The following is a 21,786-nucleotide window of genomic DNA, read 5'->3' on the forward strand; positions in this document are numbered from 1 at the left end:
TATATATTTTTTTTTTTTTTCAACAAACCTCAGTCCAAAATCCACCAAACTGTGGGAATGACCCTGGTGCATTACTGTAGGTCAAACAGGACCAAACCAGGACCGTTTCAAATGGATGAACTTCACTCTGTTGAACTGAACCAACACTGAACTGACTTGAGCTAAATAATGACACCCACTGACTTCTAGAGCTGCTTTACAGCTGAATCCGAACTGTCTCCATAGATACGTTTCCATAATTGATTCTACTGTTTTCCTGTTCATATCTGTGAAGCTGTTTTGACAATCTGCATTGTATAAAGCGCTAAAGGTGACGACATTCAACGTCAAATGGCATCACTCACGGCTTCCACCAGGCTTTGAGCGCTGCTCCGCTGCTGCAGGTGATGGCCGCACAGTCGGGGGGGAACCTTCAGGAAGGAGGGGGAGGGCGAACTTGTCGACCAATCAGAGGCCTGCTGGGAATTCCAGAAGCCCCTGTGAACCAATCCCGGAGTGCTGCTAGCACTGGGCGTGATCTGAATCAGAGGGGTGTAGGGTGGAGGCGTGGCTGGAGGCGTGACCCAGGAGCGGATGGAGTGAGTCGGAGAGAGTCGTGTTCTACTCGATTCTTGTCCAGTCGGCGTCTTCACCTGCACAACCGCAAGAAAAAATTATGCCACTGTTAGACACTGGGTAACTAACACTTCACGTACATGTCACAGATAATGTCACACTACTACTGTTGTTCTTAATCTGTTATGTTGGCGATAATGATCTACAGGGCCATCCTTAGGAAGGTAGGGGGCCCCTGCATATGTCATGCCATGTGACTCATTAGGGATATTTTGCGATTATCACCTGATGATGCGGTAGGCCCGTTGGACGCAGGGGAATCTCATCTTGACTGTTCTGTTTGCGCAGACACTCGAAATGGAAAGCAGACTTGTGAGAGGCTGTATGGAAAAATGCACATACATCAATATATGAAATGAAATTAAAATGAGTTAAATTAAAATGGAGAAACGTACAATAAACTAACAACAACTGTAGCTGCTGCGAGAAGTCTTTGCCCTGAAGGATGAACCTGAACAAAATTCTCTAATTAGAATTTTAACAAACTTATTTCTAACCTTTTTGCCCTTTATATATCGCTATAAATATACAGGCCCGTAATACCGGAAAAACAGTCACAGTATATTTTTACAGTTAATTTCTGGCACCAGTTACCTTCTAAATATCAATATCTCCTTTAATACTGTTCTTAAAAGTACAGTGCAACCAATACTGCAGTATTTTTTTTCATATTTCTCTCAAAATTCATCCATGTTATATGTCATATTTTTGTGGCCAAAATATATTTTACATATATGCTTAATATATATTGTAAACAGTGAAGCTTAATGAAAAATATTTTTTAAAACAGAAACCAACCAAAATATCATGCATCAAATATCAATATTTTTCAACCAAAATATATTTCAAAATGTATTTTAGGGGCAAGAAAATACATTTCCAATCTTACAGTAGCCTACATTTAGACAAAATTCAAATATGGATGGAATAGCTTACTAAAGATCAAAACTAGATTTATAATGACACAATAATGTTATGTATTTATTTTTTAGAAATTGTAATATTATAAAGTATGTTCCTTGCTGAATTTTATTCAAATGTGTTAATTTTATTCAAATATTGTATGTTTTAAATGCTTTTAAAAATATATTTATTTTTTTAAATATATTTTCAAAAATATTCAAATGGCCTAAAATATATTGGTAAAAATACATTTACGTAAATATACTTTGAAACATATTTTAACAAATATATTATATATCTTTTGTATATTTTAAAATACATTTAATATATATACAGTATATAAGGTTTATTTCTTTTATTTTATTTATTTATTTATTTATTTTGCTTTATGGTAGTGAAAGACCCATATTATAACCATATATCCACTGATCTTCACAGCTTGTTCAGGAACCATTCAGTCTGATGTTTATTCCCAAAGTACTGCTAGTTCTCAGTTAAAAGCAGTTTGAAAGTTGCTCAGTGTGATACTGTAAAAAGCTTATAATCATTGTAATATCTCACATTGAGCTGTGGACAGCAGGAGTCGTTTTGATGACCTCTGGGACTGCTGGGATATGAGCTGCTCACCATCATCACAGACACATTCACATGCATCCTGTTGTCCAGCTGGAGCACCATCAATTAAAGTGCCCTGAAAGTATGACCTTTCAAGGGAAACAAAGAGAAAATAAAAGTAACGGCTACTGTTGATATACACTTTCTGAAAAGCATTTTCTAGAATACCTGTCTGTAGCCAGCATGACACCATCCTCATTAAACTCGTCTCCACTGTAATACTCCCCAGAGTTCCTGTCATCATTACTGATGTCACCCAGGGTGGAGGTTTCAATGTGGCTGATCGGATATCCGACAGCAGTGGTGTCCGGCCTACAAGACATAGGAACTTCAAATCATTAGTACAAAAATCAGCAGCCAATATCATTGCACCGCACCATAATATTTAGTTAAGACAGAGAGCCTTAGCATGATTTCAACTGCTTTTATTCAGCTCACTGACACAGCATTCAAACATCCAGTGGCCTAAGGAGGCTCCCAGAGAACCTAACAACTTAGCATACCACCCTACCACCTAGCCAAGCTCTAGGAGTGGAAGCCTCAGTATGAACGACTCTCCAAATCGAAAGAAGAGCTAACAATGTCCCACGCTCAGGATATCTTGTATGGAGGCTCACAAGGAGCCTACTACTCACCATTACTCTTTGAGCGGAGCTATGGGGAACTGAGGCCTCAACAAGAGGAGGCCTAACAATGCTTGCAGTATCGAAGGAGGCTCACAGAGAGCCTAGTCGACTTGGCAAAACTGCTCTGGTTAAGAGCAAATTGGGGTCTAACACAGACAGAAAGGTCACAAAGCACCCGGCACGTGCCCTTACTATAAGCATGGATTTCAGAAAAGGCACGACACAGTCAGCGCGTGCACTTACCACAAACGTGGATTTTAGAGTGGCACGAAACGCGTTTCAGCATGACGACACTCTAAAACTAGAGGAGGCCTAACTATGCCCCACGCTCAGGACATCTTGTAAGGAGGCTCACAGAGAGCATACAACTCACAGATGATGTCCTAGTGGAGCTCTGCTGAATGGAGGCCTCAATGAAGATAACTCTCTGTAGCTAGAGGAGGCCTGACGATGCTCACAGTAAATGGCCGACCTCTAGGAGTGGAGGCCTCAGCATGACAACTCTCTAAAACGAGAGGAGGCCTAACTACGCCCCACGCATAGGATACCGTGCAAGGAGGTTTACAGAGAGCCTACAACCTGCAAAATGATGTCCTAGTGGTGCTCAATATACACTCTAAAAGCCCGGACCTGGCAGAGTGGATTGGGACCCTGCTCATCCTCTGAATTAGGAAGAGCCAGAAGGGTAATGACTTGTGCTTTGAACGGAGTGGAGAGCACCTTAGGCTTCCTTGGTTTGAGGACAACTCTATAGTCGTTAGGCCAAGCTCAAGACATGAAGCACTGACTGACAGTGCTTGCAGGTCACCCACTCGCTTGACAGAAGCTAAAGCAAAAAGGAGGCCGGTCTTATGCAACAGGGTCTGGAAGTCGGCCGACTGGAGCGGCTCGAAGGGAGAACCCTGTAGGGCCCTGAGGACTATACATAAGTCGGCACAGTATGAGGATGAGGCAAATTCAATCTCCAAGCTCCCCTCAGAAACTTAACGACAAGGTCGTTTCAGCCAACTGACTGGCCAGCCACGAGAGCATGATTCGCCACGATGGCTGCCACATAGACTTTGAGCATGGAAGGGGTGCACCCCTTATCCAGCAGCTCTTGCAGAAAGGTTAACATGGAAGACACGTCACTAGAGGATGGGTCCTCATTCCGTGCTGCACACCATTCAGCGAAGACTGACCATTTAAGGGCATAGAGTCATCTCATGGACCGGGCATTAGCTTTCAAATTGTTATTAGTCACACTCGCAGGGAACTGTAAAGACTCCTGTCAAGGGCCAAACATGAAGGCTCCACAGCTCGGGCCGGGGATGCCAAATCATGCCTCTCCCTTGAGAGAGGAGGTTCATCCTCAATGGTATCGGCCAGGGGGCTGCCGATAGCAGCTGAATCAACTTGGGGAACCATGTCTGATTCCTCCAGAGTGGGGCCACCAGGAGGACCAAACATCTGACTTCCCTGACTCATCTGATGAGCTGAGGAAGCAGGGCAATCGGGGGGAAGGCATACAAGCGAGCCTGGACCATTCATGTTTAAGGCTTAGGGCTTAGATAGGTGCGCTGCATGGGCTTTCAACCCCAGGGCCGATGGAGGGCACAGATGCGCAGCGACCACCTCTTTGAGAGGGGGAGATTGCCATAATTTCTGTCTGTACATACTTTCTGTAAGCCTCCTTGGTAAGCCGTTCTGAATATTGGATGTAGTTAGGCCTCCTCTCACCTTAGTGAGGTCAAAATATAAATTTAATGCAGGATCTAGAAAAAATCTGATCGTCATTAGAGAGTTGTTATGCTGAGGCCTCCTTTCCTCAGAGCTCCATCACACAGTGGTGCAGAGTTGTTAGGCTTTCTGTGTCTCCTTGGCCACTGCTTTTAGGTAGGGTTACGTATGAGTCCAGCTATAAGCTAGCAAGTGCAAGTTGTAGGCTTTCTGTGAGCCACCCTGCAAGATGTCCTGAGTATGGGACATAGTTAGATTTTCTCTCATCTTAGAGAGTCGTTATGTTGAGACCTTTTCTAGAGCTCGGCCAGGCAGTTTGATAAGTTGTTAGACCCTTTGTGAGCCTCCCTGGCTACTGCGAACGTTGTCAGGCCTCCTCTCACGACAGTGACTTATCTTTATTGAGGCCTCCATTCCCCAGAGCTCTGCTAGGACAGCATTGGTGGTTTGCAGGCTCTCTGTGAGCCTCTTTGCAAGATGTCCTGAGTGTAGCGAATCAGCTCATTCATGGGGAAATATGAATAATTAATCATAACTAGTTATAATTAATTATAAATATTTAGATCCGCTGTAGATATTTACTTGACCTCTCAGGGTCAACTGTCTGTCAATTCTAAGAACGTTAATTTCCTGGTTAAGGGAAATAACTTTCTTACTGTACAACTCCAAATGAAAAATGGTGTGTCTGATTGGTCCAGACGCTACATGAGCATAGGGTGTAGTTAGGTCTCCTCTCGATTAGAGAGTTGTCATGTTGAGGCCTCCATTTCTAGGGCTTGACTAGGTAGTGGCCTAAGTTGTTAGGCTCTCTGTGAGCCTCCTTGGCTACCGCAAGCGTTGCTAGGCCTCCTCTTGCTGGAGAGAGTTACCTTACTGAGGCCTACGCTCCCTGGAGGTCCATTAAGATAGCGTTGCGAGTAGTAGGCTCTCTGTGAGCCTCCTTGCATGGTATCCTGAGTGTGGGATATTGTTAGTCTCCTCTCTATTTAGAGAGTCATCATGCTAAGGCTTTCATTTCCAGAGCTTGGTTTGTGTTTAAGTTGCTAGGCTCTCTGTGTGCCTCCTTGGCAATTGTGAGCATCATCAGGCTGCCTCTCTTTACAGAGAGTTATCTTTATTGAGGCCTCCTCTCCCCAGAGCTCCATTAGGATAGTGTTTTGCGAGTTGTAGGCTCTCTGTGAGCCTCCTAAGCATGTGGCGTCATTAAGCTTTCTAACTATTTAGAGACTCGTTATGCTGAGGTTTTTGCTCCTAGAGCTGTTATTGTTTGCTGAGTTGTTAGGCTCTTTCTGAGCCTCTGTGGCTACTGCAAGCATCGTCAGGCCTCCTCTCTCTATAAAGATATCTATCTTTATTGAGGACATCATTTTCAGGTTGTAGGCTCTCTGTGAGCCTCCTTGCACGGTATCCTATGCGTGGGGCGTAGTTAGGCCTCCTCTCGTTTTAGAGAGTCATGCTAAGGCCTCCACTCCTAGAGCTCGGCCATCTGCTGCGAGTGTCGTCAGGCCTCCTCCCGCTACAGAGAGTTATCTTCATTGAGGCCTCCATTCGGCAGAGCTCCATTAAAACATCATCTGTGAGATGTATGCTCTCTGTGAGCTTCCTTACAATATGTCCTGAGTGCGGGGCATAGTTAGGCCTCAAGGCTAGGCGGTAGGGTAGTATGCTAAGTTGTTAAGCTCTCTGGGATCCTCCTTAGCTACTGACCTTAGTGTGGAGTGCTGTTAGGCCACCTCTCATTTAAGAGGTGGTATATGTAGGCCTCCACTCTGCAGAGCTTCGTAGGCCAGTTAGCTCTGAGTGTTAGGCTCTCTGTGAATTTCCTTGGACGTTGGCCTGAATAAGAATGTAGTTAGGCTTCTTCTCTCCTGTTGAGGCCTCCGTTCTTGAGAAGCTCCAGTCTATGATCGTGTTGCTGGTGCAGGGGTGAGGACTCCTTTGAGTCTTTGACTTAGCTCAGCCAATAAGGCACTCATCCCTTCAGCATGGCGGCATGAGTATACCGTTCCCCATAACGCCCTCTAGGGGACACAGTACGAGTTCCCTTTCGAAAGGAAACATCTCTGGTTATGCATGTAAACTGAGGCTCACAGAGAGCCTACAACTTGCACTTGCTAGCCTATAGCTGGGCTCATACGTAACCCTACCTCAAAGCAGCGGCCAAGGAGACACAGAAAGCCTAACAACTCCGCACCACTGCATGATGGAGCTCTGAGGAGGGAGGCCTCAGCATAACAACTCTTTAAGATCAGAGGAGGCCAAACTACGTCCTATACTCAGAACGGCTTACCAAGGAGGCTTACAGAAAGCCTAACGACTTGATGATGCTATCAGAGCAGAGCTCCTTACTGAACCTGCCATTCAGCAAAACCTAAAAACCCAAATGGCCAGGTCAGAGCCTTCAATGAGGACGCCTCAGCTACTGAGAAACAGAAAAGAGGCATCAACACATTTCCACCAAATATGGAATCCCTTACAATCTCTCTGCCTCAGTATGGAGATCAAAGGAAAAACAGAAGGCTCACAAGGACAAGCAGTATGTACAGACAGAAATTATCTGTATGGTAATGGGTGTCGCGGGACCCGACTGCGGGGTGCAGGCGCTCAACTCATCCCTCAAGAGAGAGTCAAGCCTGGGTGGAACCAATTACTGCAACCTCCTCGTGAAAAGCGCACAATTTAACCTCAAGCCTGCTAGTTCAAATGACAGATTATATCACTCTGAAAAGAATCATACGAGAACAGATGTGAATGCATTGCTCCTTAAAGAGAGCCGAACGCGCTCATGTAAACACTAACTACTATCCCTTAGGAGAGAGCAGAAAGGAAAGAGTTCCTTACCTGTCTCTTGTTGTCAGTCTCATGAATGCATCATCCCTAGCGCATTCAGCTTGCTCGAAGAGAAGACAGCATTGAAGTGTGTCCCACATCCCTCGAGAATAGGGACGGCACGAATGAAGCTTTCATTGAGAAATCCTTTCAGTGCGCACATTCTGCTCCCTCAGGAGCTAAACGCGTGTGCTCCTAACTCATGTACAAACAAACGGTCTCCTGAAGACAATAAAGAGGTTGACGTATTTCACAGGTGCCCTTTTATACTCTCGACCGCACCAGTTGTGACGTCATAGGCTGCCGCCTGCCAATGTCAAGTTCATTGTCATGTTTAGACTGATGCTTCAGACACCAGTCATGCAGGAGGCATTCCCTCATAGTGCCCTCTAGGGCAAGTTATTAGCCACTATGCACAAGTTACCTTTCGAAAGGGAACAGAGGTTACCAGAGTGGTTTTGCCATGGAGTCATGGACATAACAGTTCCCAAATCAAACCCCTTTAGAAAACCATTGAGCTGAAGAAAACAGTCTATAAGTATGAATGTTTTAATATGAAGGATCAGGAAAGATTCTGTATGGAGGAATGGTCTCAGATCTATTGCCATATGTTCATCAACAGTATAGGAGAAAACATTTGTTTGGTTCTAAGAATCTTCATCTTTCAATTAAGATCTTTTTATTTCAATTATTTTTTTCTTTCAATTATTTTAATAATTACAGGTTAGATATTAGTGAATATTTTGAATGAAGGATAAACAGCAAAGTTATTTTTCCATGGCCTGTTTGGCTCATATTTACCAAGGGTAAGCCCAATTTTTCTTTGTTTTTATGACTTTGTTTTCTGTGGTAATTTCAGTGGTATTGTGACCTCTCACCTCCTGAGCTGTAGTTCTCCATCACTCTTGAGGTTGAGGTAGGAGCTCAGAGAGGACACCAGGGTCCCGGAGAGCCGCCGGCAGCGACTGTGCCAGCCGTTGGGAAAGGCAGAGGCCGATGGCACATTGGCATTGTTGATATTTGAGTTGGATGATTTGTCTGACATCGACGGACAGTCATTTTGGGTGGAGCACAGAGGAAGTGGAAGCTGCAGAGGACGCTGTGTGACGATGCTGCACTGATCTCCACTCACATGATTTCCAACCACAACTCCATTCCTCTGCACACACAAACAACAGGATCAATAACAATTCCCATGGATTCCCTACATTTTCATGAACAGACAAATCAAATTACTTATTTTTAATTATATACACTGATGGGTTTTCCAGTAAAAATATGTAAAGGTCCTTATAACAAGATGTATTTACTTTCATTTAAAACTTGGACCAGGGTTTTTTTTTTCTTGTTCTGAACAACAGTGGTTGCTTAAACAACAAGTTTAACAAGGAACTCATGAACACAAAACAAAAACTTTAAAGGATCATACAGGTAACAACACACAGTATCAATCAAGTGTAATTAAACTTTTGAAATGGGTCATTTGTGTTAATTCAGCAATTTCATATGTACACCTCAGGCTGCCACAATGCAACACGATTGTGATGTCACCACAGATCGTGTTTTATTTACCCCTACACTAAAAAATTTTAATATTTTATTAAAAAAAAAAAAAAAAATTTTAAACAGCCCAAGCATTATATTCATATAGAATACTGCATCAAATGAATTTGTAAGATAAAAAATGCAAATAATATATCAACTCCATAGCAGATTCCAAGTGATCAAGGGCTTAGGACGTTCCAATTCAGCCCATTGCAAGGGTTCCGGCATTAGTGGGCACTCATGCAACATAATCAATGACATACATGCAATTCAAAGAGACAGAGGGAATTTAGCAAGTGAAGGGCATAAAAAACGAAGTGGAACACAGCCCAGCTCACCAGGAGCAGTGTTGGAGAACCCTGCATTAGAGAACGTACTACATATCATTCAAATCAATATTCTAATTGAAAAAAATGTAATCAAAATATGAAGTGGTTCATTCTGAATTTGCAAAAATTGCTTTTAAATTTAATCCAAAACCTATGAAGCCCCTCAATCACACAATAATAGAACCTCAATCACACATTCCCTTGGAACCAAACCCATGATATTTGGTTACATATGCACTATTAGTTTGCACTACTGTGCACTACTATTTAGTTACATATGCACTGATAAAGACTGAAGTGCTCTACCCCGTATATCTCTTCCTCCTCATGGAGGTTGACGTCTACTAGACCTTCATCATGTAGATCACATGATATGGCTCGACGGATCTCAGGGCCGATATCATGCAGTGTGCGCAGACCAGCCTGCAGAAAAGACAGATAAAAACACACCATTTCATATTTAAAATAATTCATTAAAGGGGTCATATGATGCGATTTCAAGTTTTCCTTTCTCTTTGGAGTGTTACAAGCTGATTGTGCATAGATAAGATCCCTGAAGCTGCAAAGACTAAAGTCTCAAAACCAAAGAGATATTCTTTATCAAAGACTCTGCCACGCCCCCCTAAAACGGCTTGTTCTAACACGCCCCCACATATCTACCTCACTATGTGGAAATATTAGCATAATGCCACCCAAATGTGCACGCAAAGAAAGAAGGCGTGGTTTCAGTAACCGCAGTTAGTTTTTTGAACATTAAAGCATGTCAGCATATTCTGATACACCAAATACACAAAATAATGATCTTTAAAAAAGCATCATATGACCCCTTTAAATCTACTTCTGCTGTATTTTCTTTACACAATGGCCAAAATTAGTTTTAAACCTTCAGTAAATCAGAGCCCAATGTTTTTACAGTTTTAGTTCACCTGCAGAGCGGTGGTGCTGTTTAAATAGGGTTGGCATCCCACAAGTCCTTGCTCCTTGCGTTTCCTGAATTTCCTGAAGTAGTCCTGTATCAGAAAAGTGGCATAGAACTTCCCCACAGTGACGTCATCATCTAAACACACAGACCACACAAACAGCCAATGACCTACTCATATCATTACACAAACCCCTATGTATGAAGTTAAAAAAGTGTCATTTATGTTATTAAGTTCATGAGTCATTCCTGTCATGCAGTGCATTTTCATGTCCCCATCAATATGCTTTGGTACACTGAAAATCATATTAGTAATGGTTAATTAGTTTAGAATTTGTTTTTTGTACATTTTAAATTTGTTTTGAGTGGATGTTCATTTTTGTCATGCTGTCATGCTGCCATGCTGATGAACGTCCACAATGAAAAACTGACAGTTAATTAGGAAATATTGCAGGTGTTACTCTTTTTTTTTTCTCTCTCTCTAACTGAATTTTTTTTAAACAAAACATGTTTTCTAGGAAATATCTGTCATGTCAAGAAGTTTCCTGGTTTGAGTCCCGGCCAGGAAGCCTTTCTGTGAGGAATTTGCATGTTCTTCTCGTTTTGGCTTTCCTTCCCGTGCTCTGGTTTTCCCACAATTCAAAGTCATGCACTTTAGGTGAATCAGACCCTGTAAAAACTGTCTGCAGATGTGAGTGAGTGTATGAATGTTGTTTAGCCAGAGGTTTATTTTCTCCTGTTACCACCAAAATTGAGTTTTTGGTTCCTTGTCACCGTCACCTCTGGCTTGCTCTTTTTTTTTAATTACTGAGAGATGGGTGATTTAAACAAAATCTTTGCCACAACAAGTGATTTTTAACCACAGAGAAGAACACTATCACATTATAACTAATTCTGCCTGAAATCAGAGATGCTACTAACTGAAATTAAATCTAAACCAAACCTAAATATTTCTCATCATTGATGTTTAAAAGACTTCTAATTAAATTTGGAAAATTCTAAACACAATAGATCAGACACTTTGACAACTGTCTATTTTTCACTTGAATCGTATCATTTGATGTTTTCTGAGAATTCTTTACTCTCATTTACAACAAAACTGACCTTTGCCTAAATCCCTTAATTACCCGAGCATTAGACTTTTCAGACTGTTCACCTGAAACATCCGATCAAATCTCTTATTGCCTTTCACTGCAGCACTGATATTTGTGGTAGAAAACACTATTAATACAATATGGCTAGATCTAAAATCTGATAGATCATCATATGGCCCAGCACTAAATCTTGTACTATGGTAAAGCACTAAAGCATTTTTGACATCACCGTGTGACTTTTCTGTAAAGTGTGAAAAGCGCAATACAAATAAATTTGACTTGACTTGAGTATGAATGTGTGTGTGCATTTTAACTGTCCATTTTAATGTTCTGGCCAGGTTGTCCAGGGTGTTTCCCTGCCTCTAGAATCTCTGTGACCCTACATAGCGCATGGCTGCATCCACTCGACAAGAACCATTCATCCAGACATGACTGCATGAGCGTGTCAGGACATTCAAAACGTACTACATAAAAGGAATGACCTATACATTATAAAATCGTATAAACACAAGTTCCTTGACATAGGACACATTGTGTGTGTGTGTGTGTGTGTGTGTGTGCAAAGTTACTTATAGTCAGTAGAACGTCTATTTAGCGACCATCAAAATAAAGTGTTATTAGATATTAAACAGAGAGTCTACTAATACTCTAATGACTGCTAATTGACATGTAGTTGCAAAGTTACTTATAGGTAGTAGAATGCCTAAAGTGGACTATCAAAATAAAGTGTTACCTTATAAATCACACAGAATTAAGTTTTTTTGAAAATCAAAAAATGCAGAAATCTTTGTGTGAAGGGTAGGTTTAGGGGTAGGGATAGAAAATACAGTTTGTACAGTATAAAAAAAAATCAATAAGCCCCCATGGATGTCCCCATAAAATATGGAAACCTGTGTGTGTGTGTGTCTGTGTGTCTGTGTGTGTGTGTGTGTGTGTTTTACCTCCAGCAGGTGGCACTACTTGGTCCAGGAGTTTCATGCTGGTTCTCTTCCAGATCTTCTTGATGACGGCTCGTAACTCCTCATTGGCTTGTTCCATATTCCCTGGGAGACACACAGTCATAATTAATGACCCATTCACACCAGCACAGACATGTGAAAGTCTGCATTGCAAAAGCTTTACCTTCAGTCTTGATTTTCAGAGCAGTTCTAACCAGAGCGAACAGTGTGGCATTGAACATGACCGTACCGTCGCTATTTAGTGGCATGTTCATGGCAACCAACCTCTGAGGAGACACAATATTAAGAGAAAGAGGGGAGTTTAGACTGTGTTTAGTCTGTGAGTATAATCCATCTAATGCATGTTTATATTTACACTTCCTTTATTAATATTATATATGCTTTATTAATATTATATCACATGCTCTTGAACAGTCCTTTTTTGTTTTTGCGGTCCAAAATTACAGAATTTACTATGGCTTTTCTCAAAAACTGCAGCAATATTTGCCGCATTTTTTACAGTGAAAACCCACCAATATTCATGATGTACTCATGTAATTAGTGTTAATGACTGAATAATACTGAATATTTGGTCCTGGTCGCCCATGCACAAGGCCATAGAAATATTCATAATTCTGCTTTGCTGAAAATACAGAATTGTGTATTTTGTGTCATACAATAGCTTGCATACTGTCACTGAACCAATATGTTAAGTAATCAACTGTACATTTTATACGTTTTAAATCATTATTTTATGTTTGTTTTTTTCTAAATTGGCATTTACATAATTGCTCATTGTTGTAGCATTGTTTTGCATTTTTTCCATCCATCTAATCACAGTATTATCAGTGATTCCATTCACCAGAAATGGTAAAAAAAAAAAAAGTGTAAAACATTGCACTTAATGAAATCTATATAACTGGTAAAATCAGGCATTATTAGGACAAGTATGTCAGTATATAATGTTATATAATGTTCAGTAAATAAAAAGTAGTTTAATAGTATCAATAATCCTATAGAAAGTTTAATTTTGCCTCACATGCTTAACATATAAACTATAGAAACATAAACAAGGCTACATAGTGATTAATTTGTTAGGGCTCAGAATGAAGAATTATGATTATCTAATACTGCTTTTCCACTTCATGGTTGCTGTTGTTTTGTTTTGTTTTTCCAACAAATTGTGGAAATGAGATCAAATGCAAGCTGCCTGGGGGGAAAAAAGCTTAATTTGCTTGATTTTGCATTAAATCTTCTTATCCTGGAGACACTACTTAAACCACAGAAAAACAAATCTTGTATAGAACTTCAAATTGCAAAATCTATGTCTGTGTGAGTGTGCTTTATGTGCTTTATACCTTGCAAGCCACTCTATGAGGACACAGCTTGCCAAAGCCCAGCGGCGGCTGAATCCTGCGCAGTAACGTCACCACATCTAAGTGTTTTATACGGCCCCTGATACACACACACAGTATTCACTGTCAAACAAAACACACACAGAGTGATCTGGAAGTAAAACATCTTTTGGATATATACTTGGCCTCAGGATCATATTCCGACCAAATCCTCTTGAATTCATCTAAATGATGTGGTCCAAGAATCGACCAATCACGTGTCAAGTAGTCAAAGTTGTCCACGATGACAGCGACAAACAGATTAATGATCTGGTGAAATAGAACAATAACAAAACTGAGCAATATCATTTATGTCAAATAACAAAATAAAAACAATTATTACTGAGTACGGAAACAAAGCAATGTTGAAGAGAAAAAGAGCAAGAACACAGTGAATCATCTGTTCCCTCCAACCACCAGAGGGAGCCCTCACCCGAATAGTGATCTCACACCATTTTCTTTACAGTCACGTCCTGTTTGCTCTGTATAAAAAGCCATGCTTTCCAGTATTAAATTGCGAAGTATTGCCAGTCTTACTGAGTGGTTTCTATTGCTATTGTGACTGCTTCTTGTTATGACCATTGCCTGTTTTTTTGGACTCTTCGATTATTGTTTCTGATTTGGATGTTTATTTGGACTGTCTATTCCAAATCTTCGACTCATGCTTGTATTTTTGACCATCCCTTTGCCTGTTGATTTGGATTGTTGCTTTCCATAACCTTCAGCAAATGTATTCAAACCCAACACCAAGCCTGAGTCCGTTACACACAAGAGTAGGGCTGTCAAAAAAAAATTCTAATTTCGAATATTCGTCGAATTAAAAAAAATAATAAATACACATTCGAATGCAAAAACGTTGCATTCGAATTTTAGGTCAGCTGTCAGGCAGCCTATCAGTGGCGCACGAAATGCGACGACGATGTAAGTTTCATTGCATTTTAATGCTTTTGTTAGCCTATCCAGTTGAACCCACTAGATGCGGCGCGGCTACGTTGTTCATACAGTATATTGTGGAAAACGAGAACATCAGTGTGGAGAAGATGTTATTTACGTCAAAACTGAAACCAAGCCGTTCACACAGAATGCATATTTATTACATTTTCTAGAGGGACATCTATCACCGTTGCACTCACGTCTCGCACAAGAGAGCGGCATGTTTAGAAAGCAAAATTAATGTAAAATTAATGTAAGTTCAACTTTTAAAAAACATGTCTGGCGGTTTTCCCCATCCTACTGTATCTCATGTTTTTAAATGAAGAAAGTAGCCTACTCTTTGTGATTGGTTTTCGGTCCTTTGTATTAATCTATACATACATGCATGATGCTGTTTTTTTTTCTTTTTTCTAATTGTTTAAGCAACTTTATTAATTATATATGGTTTATAAACATTATTTTAAACAGTAGAAAATTCGAATTTCGTTTTTCAGTCATTTTGACAGCCCTACACAAGAGTAGATGCATGATTATAGAGACTGAATAGAAGTACTAAACACACAAATACAACACATCTTGAAAGCTGAGATCTTCTGAGGTACCAGAAAAGCACAGAGCATGTAGAAGCTGATGAAGTAGAGGATAGCGAAGTTGCTGCCGCAGGTTTTCTCTTCTCCAGGGTTATAGTCGGACTCAGAGTCACACTGTTTGCCAGGCAAACACGCCAACATGATCAGCTGCCATGCCTCACCCGTCGCACATCTGACATACGGTAAGAGAAAAAAAAACAATGAATGACTGTCCTGGACTTTTTTGTATTATTACAATAATTGGCAAATTCATTTTGATTTGAACTCTTATTACAAATTAGTCCTCTCTGGTACGGTGCATCACGGACAGCCGACCAACATACAAAACTTTGACATTTCGTAGATTTGGTATTCAAAAGGAGGAGGTGCATAGCCTGACCAAACTTAGCAATTCAGCAAAGAATGTACTACTTGGTTTCTGATTAAATGTTATATTTTTAATGCATAAATTTGTTAGCTATGCTTACTGAAAACATTCACTCACCTTCATATTTTTTACTAGTTAATATTACACTAGTATTATTGTATGTTATGTCACTTATTTTACACTGCTTTGATAATAAGTATGTACAGCTTCATCCTTCCAGTAAGGCTCACAAACACACAATATTCTCGTGAACACACCTGAACAGCAGAAGCACAGCTTGTGGAAAGGTCTGGAAATTATTGTTACGATTAATACTGGTTCCATCCACCATGGCGATCTTCCCAAACACCTAAAATAATAAAACCATCACATTATCATAATTCACAACAGGTTTACTATATGACACCAGCAGATGATTTACCTGCATTCCAATGACAGCATAGATGAAGAACAACATGGCAATAAGTAGAGCCACATATGGAAGAGCCTGAGAGACACAGAGGAAATTAGATCAGCCCGTCTTCATTATTGAATATTGATAAATAAACTATAAGATGAAGTGAAGCATTACACAATGTATTTTATTAATCTGAAATCCAAGTTACTTCTTTATATGGACTAGTTAGTTAGCTAATAGTTAGCCTCCGAAATCAGTCGTGAGTTATCATCCAACGTATGTGATTTCAATCAACAATTCAGAATTGAGATACTCCCAGTTTATTTAGATGGGAGTTTTTTTTTTCTCTCTCTATTTTTTTTTAACTTTCAAATTTAAAATAAGTTACTTAAAAAAGTAGATTTTTTTTTTCTTCAGATGGCTAAATTGTCTACATCACGTAAGTAAATGTGTCATGTTTCTGATGTGCCTGTGGTTCCTAAGACTTTATTTTGAAGTTTATTTGGCATTGTTTCAATTTTGTCTTCCTGTGTGGGTTCTTGCTTCTATTAGTTTCCATGGTTTCTGATTATGTTCACCTTGTGTCTAGTTCAGTTGCTCATTATTCTTTGTCTATATATGCCTCTGATTTAGTTGATCCTTGCCGGTTCTTGTTCTTGCCTTCATTTATTTTTTTATTTTTTTTGTCTAGTAATCTGTGATGCTGTGGTTTTTGTTTCTTTATTCCTGTGTTACTAAGTTTTTGGGTTTCTTTAAATTAATTTATAGCTTGCATTTAGATCCAAGCCTCAACTCTCTCCTTCACTCCACGGCTGAAGAACCAACTTGGAAATGCATCTAGTACCCGTTAGTCTCCTCCTCATCCTGAATGGTTGATTCCAATAAGGTTTGTTCAAACTCGGTCCTGGAGGGCCGGTGTCCTGCAGAGTTCAGCTCCAGCCCCAAATAAACACACCTGCACCAGCTAATCAAGCTCTTAATAGGCATACTAGACACTTGCAGGCAGGTTGGAGTTAAACTCTGCAGGACACCGGCCCTCCAGGACCGAGTTTGGACAGCCCTAGACTACACCCATGAGTTTTTGGAGCTAGCACAGGGGTGCCCTAACCCGTTCCTGGAGGGCCACTGTCCTGCAGAGTTTAGCACCAACCCCAATTAAGCACACCTGAACCAACTAATCAGAGTCTTCAGGCTCATTAGAAACTTCCAAAAAAATGTGTTGGAGCTGGTTAGAGCTAGAAATCTGCAGGATGTTGGCCCTCCAGGAGCAGCATAGGATGCCCCTGATCTAGCATATCATATCTTTTTATCAAGTCAGACTTAAAGAACCACTAAATTCTCTACCTCAGTGGTTTCCAACCCTGTTCCTGGATTTCAGATTTTGGAGTCTCTACTAATGAGCTCATGTGCAGTGATTGGGGCCTCCAGGAATGTGGTTGGGAACCACTGATCTACTCCCTGTCAATGGTTCTCGAGGGACATTTTGCGACTTCATTGAATTGGTACTTCAATTTAGTGAATCCCCCTTCACAGTGGATGAGGTGGAAGAGGATTGTGACCCCGAGCCAGCATACACACCCACCACAGACCCTGAGCCAGTACCCACCACCTTATCTGTCCTGGAGACAGCGTCCACTGCCCAGTGACAGTCCATCTCAGAGTCAGTGCTTATAGCCCTTTCCCTGCTGGAATTAATTCCCACCCCTACAGCCCTTCCTCTCCAGCCAGACCTGTTCAACATGACATGAGTGACTGGTTTCATTCAGCACCCTAGCCCTTCCTCCTCTGCTGGTTCTGTCCAGCCCTGTGGACTCCCTGCTCCATCAGTAAAACATGATGCTGAAAAAACCGAACCGTGTTTGGATGCTTTGCTTGCCAGTGACATAGCCTCTTCCTCTCTAAGTAGGTGGTTATTGGCCAATGAAAGCTGCTATAATGCCCAGACTTTTTTTCCAACTTCTCGCTTTAACTGATGACACATAAACTTCAGGTTTTATTCTCAGCTTTTTAATCACAGTCAAAGTTAATGATTCTGAGACATAAGAAATGGCACAAATTAGAGGTCTGCGCGGTACTGTTTTTTTAGTCCCGCTCCCGCAAGGTTCTATTCCGCACCCACCCGCTCCCGCTATATATTCACTCTTGGTTCACCCGCTGTCCGCTTAGAATAATTTTCTTCCTGACCCGACCGTTCCTGCTAAATTTAGATCTCGTTTCCAGAATCTCACATTTAAATTTCCTCTATTGAAAGAAAGAGAGATAGGCTGACAACTAAAAGTGTAGTCTGCACAAAATTTTGTTATTTTATTCGTCTTGTCAAGAGTCTTGAATTGATTGACTTTGACTTGAATTTATATGAATTATCTTAAGACACAAAATTCGTTTAATATGCCTATTTTATGCAACACAGTAGGAAAAAAAGTGTCAGAGAAAATAAAACGTTTTATTCGGGAATTTAATCCCGCAGCGCAAAAAATCCGGTCGGTTCCCGCGGGAGAGCTGCGGGAATGCAGACCTCTAGCACAAATGAACTTGAGTGTTGAGTGATATGGGAGATGTAAAATTGTCACTTGTATATTGGATAATTAGTTATCTACAATAATTTGTCCACTCAATGCCCAAACTGACCAATCACAAACAAGGATTCCAGAAAGTCATTTAATAAATTGAGTTATAAAATGAGTGTACCTGAAATGATTTGATGAAGGTCCAGAGGAGCGTACGAATGCCCTCTCCTCTGCTCAACAACTTCACTAAGCGCATGACACGAAACAGACGGAAGAATGTGATGGAAATTCTTGCGCTGTCTTCCGTGTTCTGAGAAAAACACCAGACAGCATTCATGTTAATAAGGCATCATGTGTTTCCACTCTCTATACTTCAGCGTGTCTCTATCACACATCGCACAGTGTGTGGATTGTGTGCGATGAGTATGTGAACAGACCGTTCTTTGAGTGTTTTAATGTTCTGCATCATTCACTAGTAATTTTCATGCAGAGTTTGTGCATGCACTACAGGCTTCATATTCCCAACGACAAATGCTTAATGGTCCCATAGTCATGACAAGGATCTTCTTTTCAAGACAACACACCGGGCACCTTACCACTGTCTATACTGCAAATACTGCAGCTTCTGTGTGCTTCAACAAATCAAACGGCTCGTATTAAAACTCATATAATCATCATATAGTATATAGTGTGTGTGTGTGTGTGTTATAGATAGCTATGTAGCAAACTCATGCCTGAATTATTGAGCTTCTTCATGATGAAATACATGAAATGCAATTGTTTCTTTTCAAACTAATTATGCCTAGACACTCTCCTCAACACGGAGTTTACAAATACACAAAAGAAAAAAAAAGGAATTCAGTAATTCAGTTCAGTTCTATTGGGTCACTCTAAACAGTAAATAAAGGTCATTCTCAGAAAACAGTGCTATTTGTGCCTGAAGCTTTCATGCCTTCATTCTTTTGGAAAAGGATTTCAAGAACCTCAGGCCAAAAGGCCTTTGGATGTCACTGCCATAAACACTGTGGGGTTTCCTTCCCACATTCAGATTAATGGTCAACAAATGTGGGTTGTTATCTCTAATCCTGAATCTGTAGTTCTTGTTTTTATCAACTCGCTCAACATGTCACTCTTGTGTTTCTATCCATAAGCCACTTTCTAACCCACAGCTTAGGCTCAGGACCGCATTCTGCATCAGACTGCTTGTTGCATCTGCACAAGACCTTCACAGATCACTTCTTCACTTATCAGGAGGTATAAGAGCCTATTTGTCCAGGATAACACCGGCCTCTTGGGCTTGATTCAGGGGATTCATAGAGAACGCATGTATAACAGTAGACTGAGCTTCAGCACAGGTCTTTTCCCAAACCACTTCCCCTTGCTCCTCCTCCAATGCTCCCTGTCCCTTGCACTGCCCTATCCAAATAATGGGGGAAAGGCCAAAAAAATGCACAGGGACAAAGATAAATGCAAATCATTTCAATAACTGCAAATAGTTAGGATGAGATTATTTCTTTTAACCTATTACAACTGGCAGCTGGCTGATATTTAGCTGAAGAACAAACATTGTATGTGAAACGATCGCTCACTAAACAGAGTTCATTGATCATAGAATGTGACTACATGTCTCCTGTTTGTATCAGCAGTAAGATGTGGAAACAAATGGCCCCTTTCCTGAAAATGACCCACATAAGCCTCATCTTCAATATCAGGACAAAAACAGACAGAGATGCTGGGCTTGGATGCCGCTTTTACTTACATTGATCTCTGTGATCGCAATGTCAACGATGCTACCAACAACAATTAAGGCATCAAACGTGTTCCATGCATCGGCAAAATAGTGCTGTGGTCACCCAGCGAAACAGAGAGATGAGAGAGGAAAGGAGGATTGGAAGAAAGAGATGAATGGACAAAGGAACAGAAAGTGGGAAGAAAAAGACAGAAGAAAGTCACAGTTATGATGCTGCAGTCATACACAGAAAGAGCGACACACTGTTGCTGTCTCATTCCACTCCCTACTTCCCCATTACGTCAGTCAGCATATTGTGAACACACACTAATTCTGACACTATAAAGCGTCTTAAACCACTAAACATTTGGACTTGTTTTGTTTTAGGAGCAGTCGTGGTCTAATGGTTAGAGAGTCGGACTTGTAACCCAAAGGTCTCGGGTTTGAGTCTCAGATTCGGCAGGGATTGTCGGTGGGGGAGTGAATGACCAGCGCTCTCTTCCACCTTCAATACCACGACTGAGGTGAGACCCCTTGAGCAAGGCACCAAACCCCCAACTGCTGCCCACTGCTCCAGGTGAGTGTTCACTACTCACTGCTGTGTGTGCACACTTGAATGGGATAAATGAAGAGTGCAAATTCCAAGTATGGGACACCATACTTGGCTACACGTCACTTTTGTCACTTTTTTAATCATGCATCTACATTGTACCACAGATGTGCTCCTCCTTCATTTCTGTCAAGTTGAGAGACTGGACATGATGGCATGCCATGACAAGTGAAGTGAATGCTCGCTGTTTTTTTTGTGGGGAATTGTGTTCTTTTTGACAACGGGACATTCCTGATGGCCTACTACCTAACCAGTGCACTGTAACTAGGGAGCAGATTGAGACACATCCTACAATAACAACAGCTTGGCAGTCTGGGTATTTATATATAACATGCTTGTTTTTATATGACGAATCTCATAATAGCATGCCCACATCACATTTTACCATAAAAAAAATAAAAAATAAATAAAACTATACTTTGCATTAAGAAAATGGAAACCTTTTGCATTGACATCTGCAAGACACATACTCTAATGTGTCCAGACGTTTCACTTGATTTATTTATTTATTTTTGTGGTTCTCATAATTCTCAATGTGTCTCATTCATGAAACATGAGCAGAGCTCACGTGAGAACTCATAAAAATCAGAAATAAAACCATTCTTATGTAAATTGTTATATTCGTGAACTTTTTATACTTTCTAAATGTTAGTTGCTCAGACTAAACTTTACACCTGCTCCTGACCTGAAAACTAAACTGTGTACATGGTTTTATTGAGAATTCTTCAAATTAAGCTGTAAGACTGTTTTAAACAGACGCGATTATTTTGAGAGTAAATCATTTGAAATCTAATTACAAAACACCAAGTCAAATCGCAGAAGCAGCAAGTTCATGTAATACATAAATCATTTTTATAAATTCACTGATACTTAAAATCTACTTTAAGTATAGTTAAAAGTTTATTTCAATTATAAAAAAAATTAATTAAAATGTAATTAATACCTACATTTTATTTAGGTATTAATTACATTTTAGGTAATAATTACCTCCAAAAAAAATTATCAGGTAATTTTTAATTCACAAAAAAATCTTTGAATGAGTAAAATCAGCTGTGATTATTATTATAGTCTACACAATATTATTAATATATTCAAAGAATGTTTATACTAATAATATATTAAACGAC

General features: G+C 40.4%; 1 protein-coding gene across 1 annotated transcript in view; it reads right to left on the reverse strand.

Annotated features, from left to right (window-relative positions):
• LOC107730640 (voltage-dependent L-type calcium channel subunit alpha-1D-like) overlaps positions 1 to 21,786 on the reverse strand; it is a 55,259-nt gene that overhangs the window by 4,471 nt on the left and 29,002 nt on the right. The window contains exons 19-34 of the mRNA XM_016541502.1: positions 20,080 to 20,163; positions 18,502 to 18,630; positions 15,838 to 15,903; positions 15,674 to 15,765; positions 15,062 to 15,221; positions 13,669 to 13,796; positions 13,491 to 13,587; positions 12,317 to 12,419; positions 12,136 to 12,237; positions 10,108 to 10,238; positions 9,488 to 9,604; positions 8,186 to 8,466; positions 2,302 to 2,445; positions 2,146 to 2,222; positions 841 to 935; positions 345 to 632 (exon numbers count right to left, since the gene is read on the reverse strand). Of these exons, the coding sequence (XP_016396988.1) occupies positions 345 to 632; positions 841 to 935; positions 2,146 to 2,222; positions 2,302 to 2,445; positions 8,186 to 8,466; positions 9,488 to 9,604; positions 10,108 to 10,238; positions 12,136 to 12,237; positions 12,317 to 12,419; positions 13,491 to 13,587; positions 13,669 to 13,796; positions 15,062 to 15,221; positions 15,674 to 15,765; positions 15,838 to 15,903; positions 18,502 to 18,630; positions 20,080 to 20,163 (2,094 nt within the window). The remainder of the gene's footprint in view (positions 1 to 344; positions 633 to 840; positions 936 to 2,145; positions 2,223 to 2,301; positions 2,446 to 8,185; positions 8,467 to 9,487; positions 9,605 to 10,107; positions 10,239 to 12,135; positions 12,238 to 12,316; positions 12,420 to 13,490; positions 13,588 to 13,668; positions 13,797 to 15,061; positions 15,222 to 15,673; positions 15,766 to 15,837; positions 15,904 to 18,501; positions 18,631 to 20,079; positions 20,164 to 21,786) is intronic.

This window comes from Sinocyclocheilus rhinocerous, unplaced genomic scaffold (assembly GCF_001515625.1).
Source record: "Sinocyclocheilus rhinocerous isolate Xijiao unplaced genomic scaffold, SAMN03320098_v1.1 scaffold729, whole genome shotgun sequence".
NCBI lineage: Eukaryota > Metazoa > Chordata > Actinopteri > Cypriniformes > Cyprinidae > Sinocyclocheilus > Sinocyclocheilus rhinocerous.